The 15,469-nt window shown below is 41.0% G+C and overlaps 1 protein-coding gene across 7 annotated transcripts in view; it reads left to right on the forward strand.

Annotated features, from left to right (window-relative positions):
* Parp6 (poly(ADP-ribose) polymerase family member 6) overlaps positions 1 to 15,469 on the forward strand; it is a 34,019-nt gene that overhangs the window by 7,458 nt on the left and 11,092 nt on the right. For 3 of the 7 annotated variants that reach the window (XR_013052766.1, XR_013052767.1, XM_016003757.3), the window contains exons 8-19: positions 363 to 429; positions 3,627 to 3,776; positions 5,015 to 5,225; positions 5,761 to 5,814; positions 7,037 to 7,132; positions 7,688 to 7,780; positions 9,002 to 9,127; positions 10,901 to 10,966; positions 11,861 to 11,928; positions 13,917 to 13,965; positions 14,221 to 14,330; positions 15,392 to 15,464. Coding sequence is in view for 4 of the 7 variants with exons in the window: in XM_016003757.3 (XP_015859243.1) it covers positions 363 to 429; positions 3,627 to 3,776; positions 5,015 to 5,225; positions 5,761 to 5,814; positions 7,037 to 7,132; positions 7,688 to 7,780; positions 9,002 to 9,127; positions 10,901 to 10,966; positions 11,861 to 11,928; positions 13,917 to 13,965; positions 14,221 to 14,330; positions 15,392 to 15,464 (1,163 nt within the window). In the remaining 3 variants the exon portion in view is untranslated. Of the gene's footprint in view, positions 1 to 362; positions 430 to 3,626; positions 3,777 to 5,014; positions 5,226 to 5,760; positions 5,815 to 7,036; positions 7,133 to 7,687; positions 7,781 to 9,001; positions 9,128 to 10,900; positions 10,967 to 11,860; positions 11,929 to 13,916; positions 13,966 to 14,217; positions 14,331 to 15,391; positions 15,465 to 15,469 lie in introns of all 7 variants that reach the window. The other 4 variants (XR_013052765.1, XM_006971472.4, XM_076576402.1 and 1 more) reach the window with 3 other exon arrangements.

Here is a 15,469-nt window from a genome sequence, read left to right on the forward strand (position 1 = left end):
TTATCAAATAGCTTCTAGAGTCTGCTGCTGTTTTCTTCCTCCACTATACAGGCATGTCCAACTTGTTGACATTCCAACACATTGTCCTCTTCAAAAATCCACACTCAAGAACTGAGCAATTGGTATACCAAAAATACATAAATACATAAATAAAATTTACAAAATTCTCATAATGTTTTAAGTAAGTTACAATTTTGTATTCAGCCACATTCATAGCTATCCTTAACTACAAGTTGGATATGCCTGAGAGTATGTAACAACTACTGTGTCTAGAGTCTGAGGAAGCTATCCTGCTAAACTATGACTTGAACTTTGTGGAGATGAGAGGTATGCACATATTGGAAACTCTCTTTTCTTTGCAGAACCATCAATTGAAGTTTTCCAGCCATCGAATAAAGAAGGGTTTGGGCTAGGTCTTCAGTTAAAAAAGTAAGAACTTTTTTTTGTTCATGGACATATGAGGGAAAAGGATTGAGATGTATGTATCTTAGCCAGCTTTCCATTTCTGTTACAAAATAACTGAACTATTCAACTTAGAAGATAGAACATTTTATTTTAGCTCACAGTTTAGAGATTTCAGCCCACAGTAGCTTGACCCTATGCATATCTGACAGCACAGTACATCATTGTGGAAGCATGTGGTCGAAGGGGTCTGTTCAACTTACAGTGTGGTTGGCAAACACAGACAGACAAAGACAGACACACATATACATGAGGGATCAGGGTACCAATATCCCCTGCAAGGATATGTCCCCAATGACTTAACTTTCTTCCACCAAGTCCTACCTCTTAAATATTCCGCCACTTCCCAATGGTGTCACAGGTTGGGGGCCAAGCCTTCAGCATGTTAACCTTTTTTTTTTTTTTTTTTTTTGGTTTTTCGAGACAGGGTTTCTCTGTGTAGCTTTGCGCCTTTCCTGGGACTCACTTGGTAGCCCAAGCTGGCCTCGAACTCACAGAAATCCGCCTGGCTCTGCCTCCCGAGTGCTGGGATTAAAGGCGTGCGCCACCACCGCCCGGCAGCAGGTTAACCTTTTAGGGACAGTCACAATCCAGACTATAACAGCAAATGTGTCAAAGCCTTGAACGTCATATTTTCTTCCAAAAATGTCCTTCTCAAATATTCCTAGGAAAAGTTAAAATAAATTTGGGAATCCCGGTCTACAGAGCAAGTTCCAGGACAGCCAGGGTACACAGAGAAACCCTGTCTTGAAAAACCACCACCACCAACAATACGAATTTAGGAAGCCAGATTTGTGGTGGTGGATGGGAAGCCTATTTTTTTGGGTGTCTGACATGACACTTCCTGGAAATTCAGAGAAAGGCTCATTATTACCTAGCATTTAAAGAAAAGTGGAATCAAAAGCCTAGAGTCAGAGCTACACTATTCTTATTTTTTCTTATGTTTTCCTCAGAAGGGTTCTGGAGGCTTAGACAAGTTTAGGGTATTGAATGTATTAAGATGTTTGTGCTGAAGTTTTGAAATTTGAGTGTTTGATACACAAAGAAAGCTGAAGCACATTTTCTATGTCAGATATGTTCACTGTCAGAGTTCAATCAGGTTTAACAGTTTAGAAAGGACCTAGAGGAAGGAGTGACTCAGTCTGTGGGCAGGGGAGGGCTGTGAGTGAAAGAATGAAAGGAGGATGATAATGGGTTTGAAGTGTGGCTAAGAATTATCCACATAGACAGACTCAGAGTAGATAACACTTGCAGGGACATTGTCAAACAAAGTAGCCTGTGTGTAGGGAGATGGTAAAGCCCAAGCAATGAAAGCAAGAAATCCAGAAAAGAAAGCTTCAAATCCAGGAAGATGCTGAGCTTTTGGCTCAGGCAGTGGGGACACTAAAATGTAGTTTGTTGGTTTGTTTTGCTTTATTTTTTTATTTTTATCTTTGTTGTTGTTTCTCAGACAGGGTTTCTCTGTGTAGCTTTGTGCCTTTCGTGGAACCCGCTCTGTAGCCCAGACTGGCCTCGAACTCACAGAGATCCACCTGCCTCTGCCTCCCGAGTGCTGGGATCAAAGGCGTGTGCCACCACCGCCCGGTGCTTTGTTTATATTTAACATAATTTCTTTATTGAATCTTTGGGAATTTCACATCATGCACCCCAATTCTGCTCACCTCCAAGTTCCTTCATATCCTCTCCTCCCCACTGCAGCAGCCCCCCAAAATGAAAATTAAAAAAAAAAAAAAATCATACCAAACCAAAACAAGCAAACAAACAGAAACAAAAAAGAAACCAAAAAACAAAACAAAAAAACTTCTTCCCTCCTCCATCTTTCCTGCCTCTCCAACACCTCTTTATCCTGGTGGCATTGGGAGCCTCAGTACCTCACACAGTCTACCCTTTTGTCCAGTCTGCTTTATGTGCAAATGTTCATTGCAATGAGTCATTGGTCTGGCTCAAGGCCTCTGGTTTCTGGTACATGCTTGTTTGTTTTTTGAAGTTATTTATTTTGTGGGCATGTTTGTGTCATGGTGCATATGTCACAGTGTGTGTATGGAGATCAGAGGAGAATTTGTGGGAGTTGGTTCTCTTTTTCCACCATGTGGGTCCCTGGAATCAAACTCAGTCAAGTCTTTATTTACTAAGCCATTTTGTTGGCTTCTATTGAAAGGCTTTTTTTTTTTTTTTTTTTAAGATTTATTTATTTTTATTTTATATGTCTTAGTGTCTATATGTATATAAGTGTGGTAGTGCCCATGGAGGCCAGAAGATGTTGCTGGATCCCCTGGAATTGGCATTAAGAGTAGTTGTAAACTTCCATGAGGATTCTAGAAATTGAACTCTGATCCTTGGGAAGAGCAGCCGTCACTCAAAACCATGGAGCCATCTCTAGCCCTCATGAAAGGTTTTTAGCAAAGAACGGACATGGTCTGATTTACTTTTAGAAAACTACTCTGGTAGCATGCCAAATACTAGAATTTTTTTTTATTGCCAGGCAGTGGTGGTACACACCTTTAATCCCAGCACTCAGGGACAGAAGCAGGTGGATCTCTGAGTTAAGGCCAGCTTTGTCTACAGAATGAGTTCCAGGACAGCTAGAGCTACACAGAGAAACCCTGTCTCGAAAAAAACAAACATTGAGTTACTCATATTACATGGGAATGTTTTCCCTACATATATGTAGACAAAAGATTTATATGTTATAAACTTAGTAATATTTGACTGATTTGGATATATTGAATGTTCTAAGAATCCAGAAATATTGGAAAATTACTCTTGGGTTTCTAGCCCGAATATCTGGGTAATCTTATACTACCAAAAAGAACGTAAGAGGAACAAGTTTGTAGGATAAGAATTTTAAATATGCTGTTTAAAGGCAAATTTGGAATATGCAAGGTGTTTGATGTACAGTATATCAACTTAATTTGTACAGGAGAGGTTAGGGTTGGAGAAATGTTCTGGCCCATTGGTGAGGTAATGAGAGTGAATGTTTATTCCTAGGATGAAGATGGTGCTTTAGGACAGATGGTATTTCCATATGCCAGTGTCATATCAAGGGAGGGTTTAGGCATACATTATTCTATTGTAACTAGCTTTATAGTGTATGAGTCTGTAGATTAGTTTGCCTTTCTTTGTCCTTTTCTGCCTGATATTGCCTCTTGAACTTGATCTCCTAGGATCCTGGGTATGTTTACATCCCAACAATGGAAACATCTGAGCAATGATTTCCTGAAGACCCAGCAGGAGAAGAGGCACAGTTGGTTCAAAGCAAGTGGTACCATCAAGAAGTTCCGAGCTGGCCTCAGCATCTTCTCACCCATTCCCAAGTAAATATTTCCCTAGAGTTGATCACTTCCAAATAGCTGTCTTTTCACCTTCTTAAAAGCCTAAGTTGATTTCTTCTGTCTTTAATACGAGTCTGCTAAATTCTGTACCTTTTACTACTAATAATAGCACATGGTCCTGGATTTCCTTTGTGTCCTTACCTTTCTACTCTGATTCTATTTATTCATTTATTTATTTATTTGTCTGTCTGTCTGTCTATCTATCTATTTATTTAGTGTGTATGCAGTGTTCTGCCTTCAGGCCAGAAGAGGGCACCAGCAACCATGTGGTTGCTCGGAATTGAACTCAGGACCTCTGGAAGAGCAGCCAGATGCTCTTAACTACCAAGTCATCTCTCCAGCCCCTTGAGTCAATATCTGTAACTAATTCCTTATGTAAAACACAATACCTAGCTTTTGGAGGCATGTGTATTATTTTCCGTCGTTTTAGAAAATTATTTTTATGTTTATAGGTGTTTTGCTTGCACTATGTGTGTGCCTGGTGCCCTCAGAGGCCAGAGGAGGGTGTTGAATCCCTGGAACTGGAGTTACAGATGGCTGTAAGCTGCCATGTGGGTCCTGGGAATCAAACCCAGGTCCTCTGCAAGAACTCCTTAACTTTTACACCCCTATATCTTTCCATCTTACTTCAGCTCTCATCCTTATTTCTTGTCCTAAAGAAGCAGAGTAATGGACACTAACTTCTTGCTCTTATGTAGGATGTACTGATACCTAGGCTCTATAAACAAATATTGCTCCATTCTTTGACACTGGTTCTACATTTCTACACTTTGGTGTCTTCTGATTCTCCAAAGATAGACCCAAAGCTATATTTGTAGTGTCCTACAGACCACCTTTGATGGTTAAATAGTTGACATTAGGCAAGCTTTAGGATCAACTACTTGCCTAGCAGAGTGTTAAATGCTTAGTCCTTTTCTCTCACAACATAGAATAATCATATTATCTTTAAGGAGTGTACTTAGTTATACTTGGTCTTAATGACATGGTGGCTAGGCTCTGCCTCTGCATTTTCTGTGCCACAACCTGAAGAACATACAGATAATGATAGCAGAAGTCAAATTTGTGATTCATTATTCTCGTTTGACATTATTTAAGATAACAATAGACTATCCCCTTGAATTTATAATCATCGCCGGCCTACGATGTTCTTTTCTCTAATTCTCTTCTAGAACTCATAATGAATTCCCAGTTTTATTACTTTTTCTGTTCTTTCTCTGCAGATCTCCCAGTTTTCCTATCATACAAGACTCCATGCTAAAAGGCAAACTGGGTGTACCAGAGCTTCGAGTTGGGCGCCTTATGAATCGTTCCATTTCTTGTACCATGAAGAACCCCAAAGTAGAGGTGTTTGGCTATCCCCCCAGCCCCCAGGCAGGTCTCCTGTGCCCCCAGCACGTGGGCCTCCCTCCCCCAGCACGGACTTCTCCTTTGGTACATGGGCTGGGGATGGTGTGATGTGGGCATCAGGAGGGTGGGGGTGGAAATGTAGGGGAATATCTTTTCAAAGGGGTGAGGAGTAGAGCTGTCCAGCCAAGTCCAGACATAATATCATGAATGTATAGAATGGAATAGTTTTTAATTATTAAAAGCTTGTATCTAAATATATATAATTAAATAATGATTTAATTATTAAGTGCTTGTATCATGTCTGACTGGCCTGTCTGATAGTAGTTTATAAAGCAGAGTCTGGAGAAGTCATGTATAATATAGTTAGGTTATGGTTACAACTTGGTAATCAGCTGCTGTGTCAACCTATTCTAACTTTGAAGGGGGTTAAAGACAGGTGAACCTTTCCAGAACCTTTAACAAAAACTTCTAAAGGTCTCTCCAGTTTTGTGATTACTTAGGCTGATCTGAGCTAAGGTTTAGCTATTTTAGGAGAATCCTGGATGAGGGTGTGAATGAGGGTGTGTGTTGGGCCCCACTCTATAGGAGACTCATAGGATCTGTCTTGAACTCTTACTAGGTCAGTGGTCACTGCAAAAACATCCCCACTCTGGAGTATGGATTCCTTGTGCAGGTAATCAAGTCCAGAGCTTTTTTCCAAAGCTCTTCCCTGTTGCTTACCCATCTAACTGCCTAACCCACAGCTCTTGAGTTAGTTACATCCTGAGTTGATTTGTTCGCAGAACTATATTGAGTGGACAAAAGGAAAGAAGGCGTAGATTCCCTCCTTAAGGTCAGAGCATTATCAAGAACACTTAATGCAGTGGTTCTCAACCTTCCTAATACTGTGACCCCTTAATACAGTTCCTCATGTTGTGGTGTCCCCAACCATAAAATTATTATTCTTGCTACTTCATAGCTATAATTTTGCTGCTGTTATAAATCATAAGGTAAAATATCTGATATGTATGATATCTGATATGCTATCCCTGTGAAAGGGTTGTTCGACCCCCAGGTTCAGAACCACTGACTTACAGGCTTATTAACCAGCCCATAAACATGTGAACAGCCTGATTTATACACAGGAACAAGTTAAGTCAGTGTTAAGTAAATAAAAATTTAAAACCAAATAGTTTAAGATATTGTTGCAAGAGCTCTGGATTTGTGCCATCTTTCTTCCATAGAGTGTGCATGCGTGCGTGCGTGCGTGCACGCGCACACACATGCATAGCATAGCACTTGTGTGAATGTCAAAAGACAGCTTGTGGGAGTTGGTTTTATCTTTCTATGTATGTGTCTCAGGAACTCAGGTTGACAGGCTTGATACCACCTCCCCAAATTTAAATACTTTCATGGACAGATCTCATTCTTGCAGTATGCCTATGAGCTACATAATGTCCTGCTTTCTTTTTTTAAGATTTATTTATTATGTATACAGTGTTCTGCCTGCATGTGTACCTTCACACCAGATCTCATTACAGATGGTTGTAAGCTACCATGTGGTTGCTGGGAATTGAACTCAGAACCTCTGGAAGAGCAGTCAGTGCTCTTAACCTCTAAGCCATCTCTCCAGCCCATGTCCTGCTTTATAAATGAAGAAAACAAGGCTAAATATATCTGACTTGCCTAGTTATATTTGATAGTAAATAATAGATGTGAAATGTTAACTCAAGACTTCTATGCCAAAGATCCTGCTGGTCTATTTGTGTAGTATCATACAGGGTTAGTAGTGTAGTGAAGCCATCAGTTTAAGTTCAGAATCTAACCTAGAAAAGATTCAGTTGTTTCCATTATCTCCAAAACAACATGAAAAACTTCTATACTTCCAAAAGATATTGAATCTGTTCTCTCTCCAGATCATGAAGTATGCAGAGCAGAGGATTCCAACATTGAATGAGTACTGCGTGGTGTGTGATGAGCAGCATGTCTTCCAGAATGGGTCTATGCTTAAGGTATAGGCCCCTGCTCTGACCCTCTTACTTGACCAAGGCCTTTTGCTTCCTATCTCTTCTTTCTTCCTATGCCTTTAGTAAAGGGTACATTCTGTTCACAATCCTATAGACTCTAGAAAGAACTGTTTTCTCAGAAAACAAATTTCAGTAATCCTCTCTGGAGAGATAAGGGTATAAAAATAATTTTGAAGACACCATTCCCACCTAACATTTATAAACAGGGATCTAGTATTGACCAGGGTGTATTTGGCTGTTCCCAAATCTAGGTGGGTAGGCAGAACACTTAGCTATAAATTATAATCTGTGTGTATATATTTAAGAGCAAGGAACACCGTTCTGGAAACTCAGAAGAGAGAACATCCAACTACCTTAATGACCAGAGAGAATTTTATAAGTAGAAAAGATCACTCAAACTTACTAGTAAGGCATTTACATTTTTGATTGATAGTCCCCCTCAACACACACACATATCTTCTCAGCACACAACTCATCTCTCCTTAAACCTTCTCCATACATAACCCATGCCTCTCCTGTCTGTTTAATATGTCTCTTTAGCCAGCTGTCTGTACTCGTGAACTATGCGTCTTCTCCTTCTACACACTGGGAGTCATGTCGGGAGCTGCAGAGGAGGTGGCTACTGGAGCAGAGGTATGAGAGAGGAAAAGGACACTGGGGAGTTGGGATAAGAAAAGCGAAAGAGGCCAGGTGTGGTGTCAGTGCCTTTAACCTCAGGATTTGGGAAGCAGAGACAGGAGGATCTCTTGAGTTCGAGGTCAGCTTGGTCTACACAGTGAGTTCTAGTACAGCTAGAACTACAAAGTAAGACCCTATCTCAAAACAAAACAAACAAGCAAAGGAAGCCAGCTATTTCGTTCCTTAGAATTTAACCTCCAAATATGCTTTCATACTTAATGGTGCTCACTAAAGTATAAAGTTTATAATAAAGCTAAAATGGATAATGAACTCTGTAGGAGGTCCATCCAAATTATGGCATATCCTTACATTGAAAATACTGACAAGCGCCAGGCGGCAGTGGCACATGTCTTTGATCCCAGCACTCGGCAGGCAGAGCCAGGCAGAACTCCGTGAGTTCAAGGCCAGCCTGGTCTACAGAGCGAGATCCAGGACAGGCACCAAAACTACACAGAGAAATTCTACCTTGAAAAACCATTAAAAAAAAAAACAAAACTGTAATATATAGTCATGTCCAAAATCAAAAACTAAGCCAGGCTTGTGGTGGCATGTTCCTTTATCTTCCTAGTTGCTTGGAGGGCTGAAGCAGGAGGATTACTTGAGTTAAAGAGTTGCAAATGCTTAGCCTAGATGAGGTCCTCAGTTCATTTTCCTCCCCCTTTGCCCAAGAAGGAAAGACAGATAACTATTTGTATATCAAAATATCTGGAAGGATATTCATCAAATTTTGTAGTTACTTGGGAGCAAATGAATTTGTTTGGTAGGTTGGAGATGGTATCTCTTTTCTTTAATTATTTTGCTAGTATTTGAACTTTAAAGATTTATTTTTATTTTTATATGTATAAGTGTTTTTCCTGCATGTATGTATGTGTGCCATGTGGGTGTCTGATGTTCATAGAGGTCAGAAAGGGTTTCAGATCCTCTAGAATTGAAACTACAGACTGTTGTGAGCTGTCATTTGGGTGCTAGGAACTGAACCCTGGTCTTCTGCAAGAGCATCAAATATTCTTACCCACTGAGCCATCTCTCTAGCCCTATTACTGAATTTTTATAATTTTGTATTTTCAACTTAGCATTGAAAGCATTTGCTATAAAAGGCGTGGGGGAACATTCTGGAGACCACTTGACTGCCAGAACTGGGCAATCATTTAGTTCTTCCCTCTCTTTTCTCCTAAGGTGGTAGATCTGCTGGTGGCCATGTGTAGAGCAGCTTTGGAGTCCCCTAGAAAGAGCATCATCTTCGAGCCTTATCCCTCTGTGGTGGACCCCACTGATCCTAAGACTCTGGCCTTTAACCCTAAGGTATAGTTGTTTGGGAGGAAAGGGCTAAAGGACAGAAATGTTAATGGTGGGAGGTGGGGTTGCCATTCCAGTACACACAACAGACTGAGTAAAGGACAGAAGAAATGGAACACTTGTTTCTTGGTTACTCTTGAACACTGGGGTTAATCTGATGAAATAGCTGAGCTTGTCAAAAGAAAGGAAGAAAAATTAGTACCCGTTACAACATGATGGAAAGAATATAGACCTGGGCTAGATGAGGTTGCTCATACCTATAATCCCAGCACTCGGAAGACTAAGGCAGGAGAATGGCTTAGGGTTTAAAGCCAGCCTGGACTACATAGTAAATTTCAAGCTAGCTTACTCTAAGAATGGGATTAGGACTGGTAGGAAAATAAAGCAAAACAACAATGACAGGATATAGGCTTAATGGGAGTCAGCCAGACTGGATTCCACCAGAGGGTCTTTGGCTTCATCATTGAATGATGCTAGGGAAAGTACTTAATCTTTCTCAGTTTCAACTGCCCTGCCTGTAAAAGGGGGTAGTGGTTATTTTGTGGACTGTAACAAAATGAGAGATAATATATAAAATACCCGTGGGGATTCTCTGGAAAAACAGCTAATAGGCTGTGGATAACTATAAATATATTCCATCATTTCCATATATATTATAAAGAGAGGATTTTATTATGAAGAATGGTCCCACCTAATTAGGGAGGCTGAGAAGTTCCCACATCTACAGTCAGCAAGCTGGAAATTTTAGAAAGTCTGTGATGAATGATGTTCCAGTTCTAGTTCAGAAGCCTGAGAACCATGTAGACTCAAGACCCACAAGGGCCATTTGTGTAATTCACTCAAATCTAAAGCCAGGAAAAGTCTGATACCCCAACTTGTGAAGAATACCTTTTTATTCAATGGCCAGGATTGGGAAAGATTAGATTTCTTACTCTATTTGGGTCTTTATTTGGCTAGATGAGATCCTTATTAAGAAGGGCAATTGGCTTTGCCTAGTCTACTCATTCAGCTGTTAATCTGAACCCCAAAGCACCTTCACAGACAAACCCAGAAACCATGTTTGACCAAATATGTCGGTACCCTATAACCTAGTCAAATTGACTTTTAGCAGCAGCAGCAGCAGCAGCGGGGTGGGTGGGTGGGGGTGGGTGTTCAAGACAGGGTTTCTCTGTGTAGCCCTGGCTGTCCTGGAACTTGCTCTGTAGACCAGGCTGGCCTTGACTACAGAGATCTGCCTGCCTCTGCCTCCCAAGTGCTGGGATTAAAGGCGTGCGCCACCAGCTTTCAAATTGACTTCTAAAATTAACCATCACTGCATATCACAGTGCCTCATTGTTATCTGTCAGTACTATATATTGGGCACAGTGCTAGATTTATACATTTATTTAATTCTGAGAACATCTCTGAGAATAGCCACAGAAATATTTTTAGTTACAAACGGGCTGGAGTATAAGTCAATGTAGAGCACTTACCAGCATGTGTGAGGCCATAGACTCAACCCTTAGCATCACCAAAATCCTGACATGAAAAAAAAATCAAATAAACAGAATATCCCCTGTCATTTGTAAACGGCATGTAATACTTGAAGGTGTTCTGTGACTTAATTTCAACTGGTAAAAAGACTAGTATACAACTCTAACGTTTCCTGATAAAGTTTGTTTTTTCTGTGGCATACTTGAGTCTAGACTTAAACTGACCTTTTTTTTTGGGAAATCATCATATCTTTGTATCTACTATTTTTCTTCTTCTAATTCTTTTCTTCCCATTGATTATCAACAGAAAAAGAATTATGAGCGGCTTCAGAAAGCTCTGGATAGTGTGATGTCCATCCGGGAAATGACCCAGGTATTTTGCCCTCTCTTTGCTTAGCTCAGTGCCCTTTCCTGTTTGTAATTCACAGGACTAGGGTAAAGATTTAGAGAAGCTACTCAAATTCTTATGTTTCCTTTGTTTCCTTTGTAACCTTCCCAGTTCTTGTTCTCTGTTTTGTTAACTTTCGTACCCTAAGTCTCCTAGTGTCTCTCTCAACCTTTACCTTGGCTGCATATTTTTTCACAAGTTGTTCATGTTTTAACTGTTTTTCATAGTTCTTGGGGAATTAGAGAAACTAGGGAAAGACCTCTGCCCAAGGTTGGGAGGGTGAAGAGGGGGCTTGGAGATGAGGAGCTAGATCCAGGGGCTGCATCTTCTGTCCTTCTAGGGGTGGGGCAGCCACCCGGAGCAGTGATCATCCTCTGACTCAAGGCTGTCCCTCACCAGATTTCCCCACCCCTCGTCTGCAGTCTCTGCATGAATAGACATTCATTTGTACTCACATTTACAGGTGGGCCTCTTCTCAGCAAATGCTATATATCACAGTGCAGATTAACACAGAAGGTACACCTAGAAGGGATGTTTACTATTAGAAAGACTGTTTTATGTGAAGATTTGCCAAAGGATTCTTTAGCCTAATCTTTGGGGGACATTGATTTTATTTATTTTTTGATTTATAAGCAGCATTTTTAGAGCTGTAGGAGTTGCATAAAATGAGGGAGACCCACCTGCATGTTGTTTTGTAAGCATCTTCAGTCATTTTCATATTTATAAGTCTTGCCAACCTGACTGAGCCTCTTTAAGGGTGGGAACCCCCTTGTCTTCGTTCTTCCAATTGCCTATCTTGCCTTGGGTCCCAGTAGTCTGTTGAGAGTGGGAGGGGTCCTTCTTCTCCTGGGAGATAATCTTATGGCCATTGTCTTGCAGGGCTCATATTTGGAAATCAAGAAACAGATGGACAAGCTGGATCCCTTGGCCCATCCTCTTCTGCAATGGTATGGATAGAATGGCTCAGGCTTTATAGCGGGTGGAGAAGGAAAGAGTTGTAGGCATGGATCTATACTTTCTCCTAGAGGCATTCAGCATTCTTTACAAGGTTCTGTATTATGACTACTTTCTCTTGGTGGTTTTCCGACAAGTCTCAACTTGACAGTAACTACAAAGCACCCACAAATTCTGACGGGATTTCTCAAGTTCTCTTTAAGTATTCCATATTTCCCCAAATGTTTGTTTCCTTACTTAATTCTTTTAATTATAAGATTTGTAAAAAGTGTATTTGTCATGTATAGCATGCATTATATAATGGTTCATTAGAGTTTTTTCAGTGCTAGGATATTGTCCATGATGGTTCAGCAGTTTTCAAAAATTTATTGTTATTAACTATAGTTGCCATTAGGAAGTTTTGAGTTTTTCTTATACAGTTCATTTCAACTTAGTTTTCTGTGTGTCCAAAGAAATTCATCTCTACCTCCTATCTCCTTCCCTGATGAAGAGCAGCTGGAGCCAGATGCACTGTTGTTTCCTACTGCTAGCAAAAAGATTGGACTGTTCCATTCCTCTTCCTCCCTCCTGCTGCTTTCTCCTGTTTTTCCGACAACTTCTCTTTCTAGTTTGCCTCCGTCCAAGTCAGCCCCTGACACTAATAGCCAGTGCAGTAGATTATTACCACATAGCCTGAGTAATTACCAGACATAGACTTCTAAAGTAGCATCATAAGTTATCGGGAGATTGCTTAGTTGGTGAAATATTTACCATATAAGCATGAGGACCTGAATTTGATCCCTGGCACTCACAAAAAAGAACTCAGGGATGATGGCATATACTTGTAATCGAAGCCCTGGGAAGCAAAGACAGGCCAGTGAGCCCCAGATCCCAGTCAAAGACTTGTTTCAAAAAACAAGGAGGCAGAGGCAGGTGGATCTGTTTGAGGCCAGCCTGATCTACAGAGTGAGTTCCAGGAAGGGCACAAAGCTACACAGAGGAACCCTGTCTCAAAAAAACTAAAAAAAAAAAAAAACCCAAGGTGGACATGTCCTAAGGAACAACACCTGCAGTTGACTGTGGCCTCCATGGACCTTCCCAATGCACACTTGCTTATACATACACAAAAATTTAAACAACCACAAAATAAGTACATAGATGATGTACAGAGAGTACTGTACAGTACCACTGCAGGAGATAGTGCTCTTGCTGAACCCTCAGTGTTTTATGCCTTTGTTCTCCTACCCTTACGTTCAAGCTATATACAGCCTAGTCTGTCCTTGACTCCTCAGAAAGTTCTTCTAATTTCTTTTGGGTTTTTACCCCTAATCTATACAGTGTCTTTCTATTTTCCCATCCCTGAGATCCTTTAGGATTCCTTTGAGCTTACACAGGTTGGCTCCTGAGCCTCAGTTTTGAGACTTTAAACCCAAACACAAGTTTAACCATTTTTTATTCAGACCTCTCTCTCTAATTGGTAACATCTGATACTTGGTTTGTTTGTTTGTCTGTTTGTTTGTAGTTCTTTTTTGGTTTTTCAAAACAGGGTTTCTTTGTGTAGCCCTGACTGTCTTAGAACTCAACTCTGTAGACCAGGCGGGTCTCAGAACTCAGAGATCCACCTGGCTATGCCTCCTGAGTGCTGGGATCAAAGGCATGCGCCACCACTGCTGCCACCCCAGCTTCTGATATTCTTTTTGTTCCATGCTTTTCTCTCCCTAGGTGTAGCAGCCTTCCCTCTGACTTTTTTATCTGTTATTTAATTCCTTGATAAGTAACTGGTCTGGTTGGTAGCTTCCCTTTAAAATCTATATAATTATATGTGTAATTTCTATGGAAGCATTATCACTTAAAAGAAATATCAACTATGACCTGGAAATAATCGCACAATTCAGACATTGGAATCTTATTTGCAGTACCTAGATCAGAGGAAAGTTGCCTTTTCAGGATAGCCTCACCACATACTTTTTCTGTCCCTTCCCCTTTTTCTGTTTCTTCCCAGGATAATTTCTAGCAACAGGTCACATATTGTCAAACTACCTCTCAGCAGGGTAAGTAATTATTCTCCCTCTGTAAGCTTCAGACTTAACAGTGAGAGGCAAGGAGGGGCTCTGTGCCTACTACCTGTATTGGCCCCTAATTAGCTTGGTTGGTACTGTCTGTCCATCAGCATAGTCTTTGAGCCTAAACAGATTTCCCTTGATTGGGGTTTGTGTAAATCTGATTTGTTTCCTGTTTCCAACCTTTCCCTCCCTGATCTCTATTTCTGTTCTGTTTTTTTATCCCACCCCCACCCTGGGCAGCAGCTGAAGTTCATGCACACCTCACACCAATTCCTCCTGCTGAGCAGCCCTCCTGCCAAGGAGGCTCGGTTCCGGACTGCCAAGAAGCTGTACGGAAGCACCTTTGCCTTCCAGTAAGGCTGGTGGAGCTGGGCGGCAGTAGGTGGGATAGGATGGTAGGGCCTTGAGATATACGAGTTTTGTTTTTTCATGATTGTCAACTAGTCAACAGCTTTTTATTAAATGCCACTGTGGTAGGTGCTCTATAAAGGATAAAGTGCTATGTGTGACATGGTCTTTATCTTTAAATTACTTACGATGTAGTTGAATGGAAAGAAGATTTACATGCAAATAAATATGAAGGAACAGATTGGAAGGATAGATTTGAAAGTTTGGAGAAGAAATCCACTATTTATATCTAACTGTGGGAGAGAAGAAAGAGAAAAGTATTAAGGGTAATTCAGAGGGAGTCTTAGTGCTTCTTTAAAGAATACGACATTGCCAGGTGGTGGTGGCATATGCTTTTAATCCCGGCACTCGGGAGGCAGAGGCAGGTGGATCTCTGTGAGTTCGAGGCCAGCCTGGTCTACAGAGCGAGTTCTAGGACAGGCTCCAAAGCTACACAGAGAAACCCTGTCTCAAAAAAACAAACAAAGAAAACAACAACAACAACAAATACGATGTGACCTCTAGACTAGAAGCTATATTTGAGATCAGTGATAAGTTTATTGAATTTGAAATTAATTTATTGAATTTGAAGCATCAGGAAAATAGGCAAATGAAAATCCAGGTTTAGGATGTGGTTAGTTGAACAACAGGAGATGTAAGGTTTAACCACACATTCACGTGCACACACACACACACACACACACACACACACGTACACACACACACACACAGACACACACACACACACGTACACACACACGTACACACACAGACACACACACGTGTGTACACACACACGTACACACACGTGTACACACACGTACACACACGTGTGTGTGTACACACACACACACACACATACACACACCTTGCCTGTGACTGTATCTGTGAATATATCAGTCATTAGGTGTGTCTGCTCATCTGCATGTACTGTGTGGGTAAGGGGGAGGGGTGGTAATGGCAGTCTTGAAAGTACTCCTAGGAATCTCCTACCATGAGGGGACTTACATTCTATCCTGCCTTACAGTGGGTCCCACATTGAGAACTGGCATTCCATCCTGCGCAATGGGCTGGTCAATGCATCCTACACCAAACTGCAGGTGAG

The sequence above is a fragment of the Peromyscus maniculatus genome, chromosome 7 (genome assembly GCF_049852395.1).
Source record: "Peromyscus maniculatus bairdii isolate BWxNUB_F1_BW_parent chromosome 7, HU_Pman_BW_mat_3.1, whole genome shotgun sequence".
In the NCBI taxonomy this organism is placed as follows: Eukaryota; Metazoa; Chordata; class Mammalia; order Rodentia; family Cricetidae; genus Peromyscus; species Peromyscus maniculatus.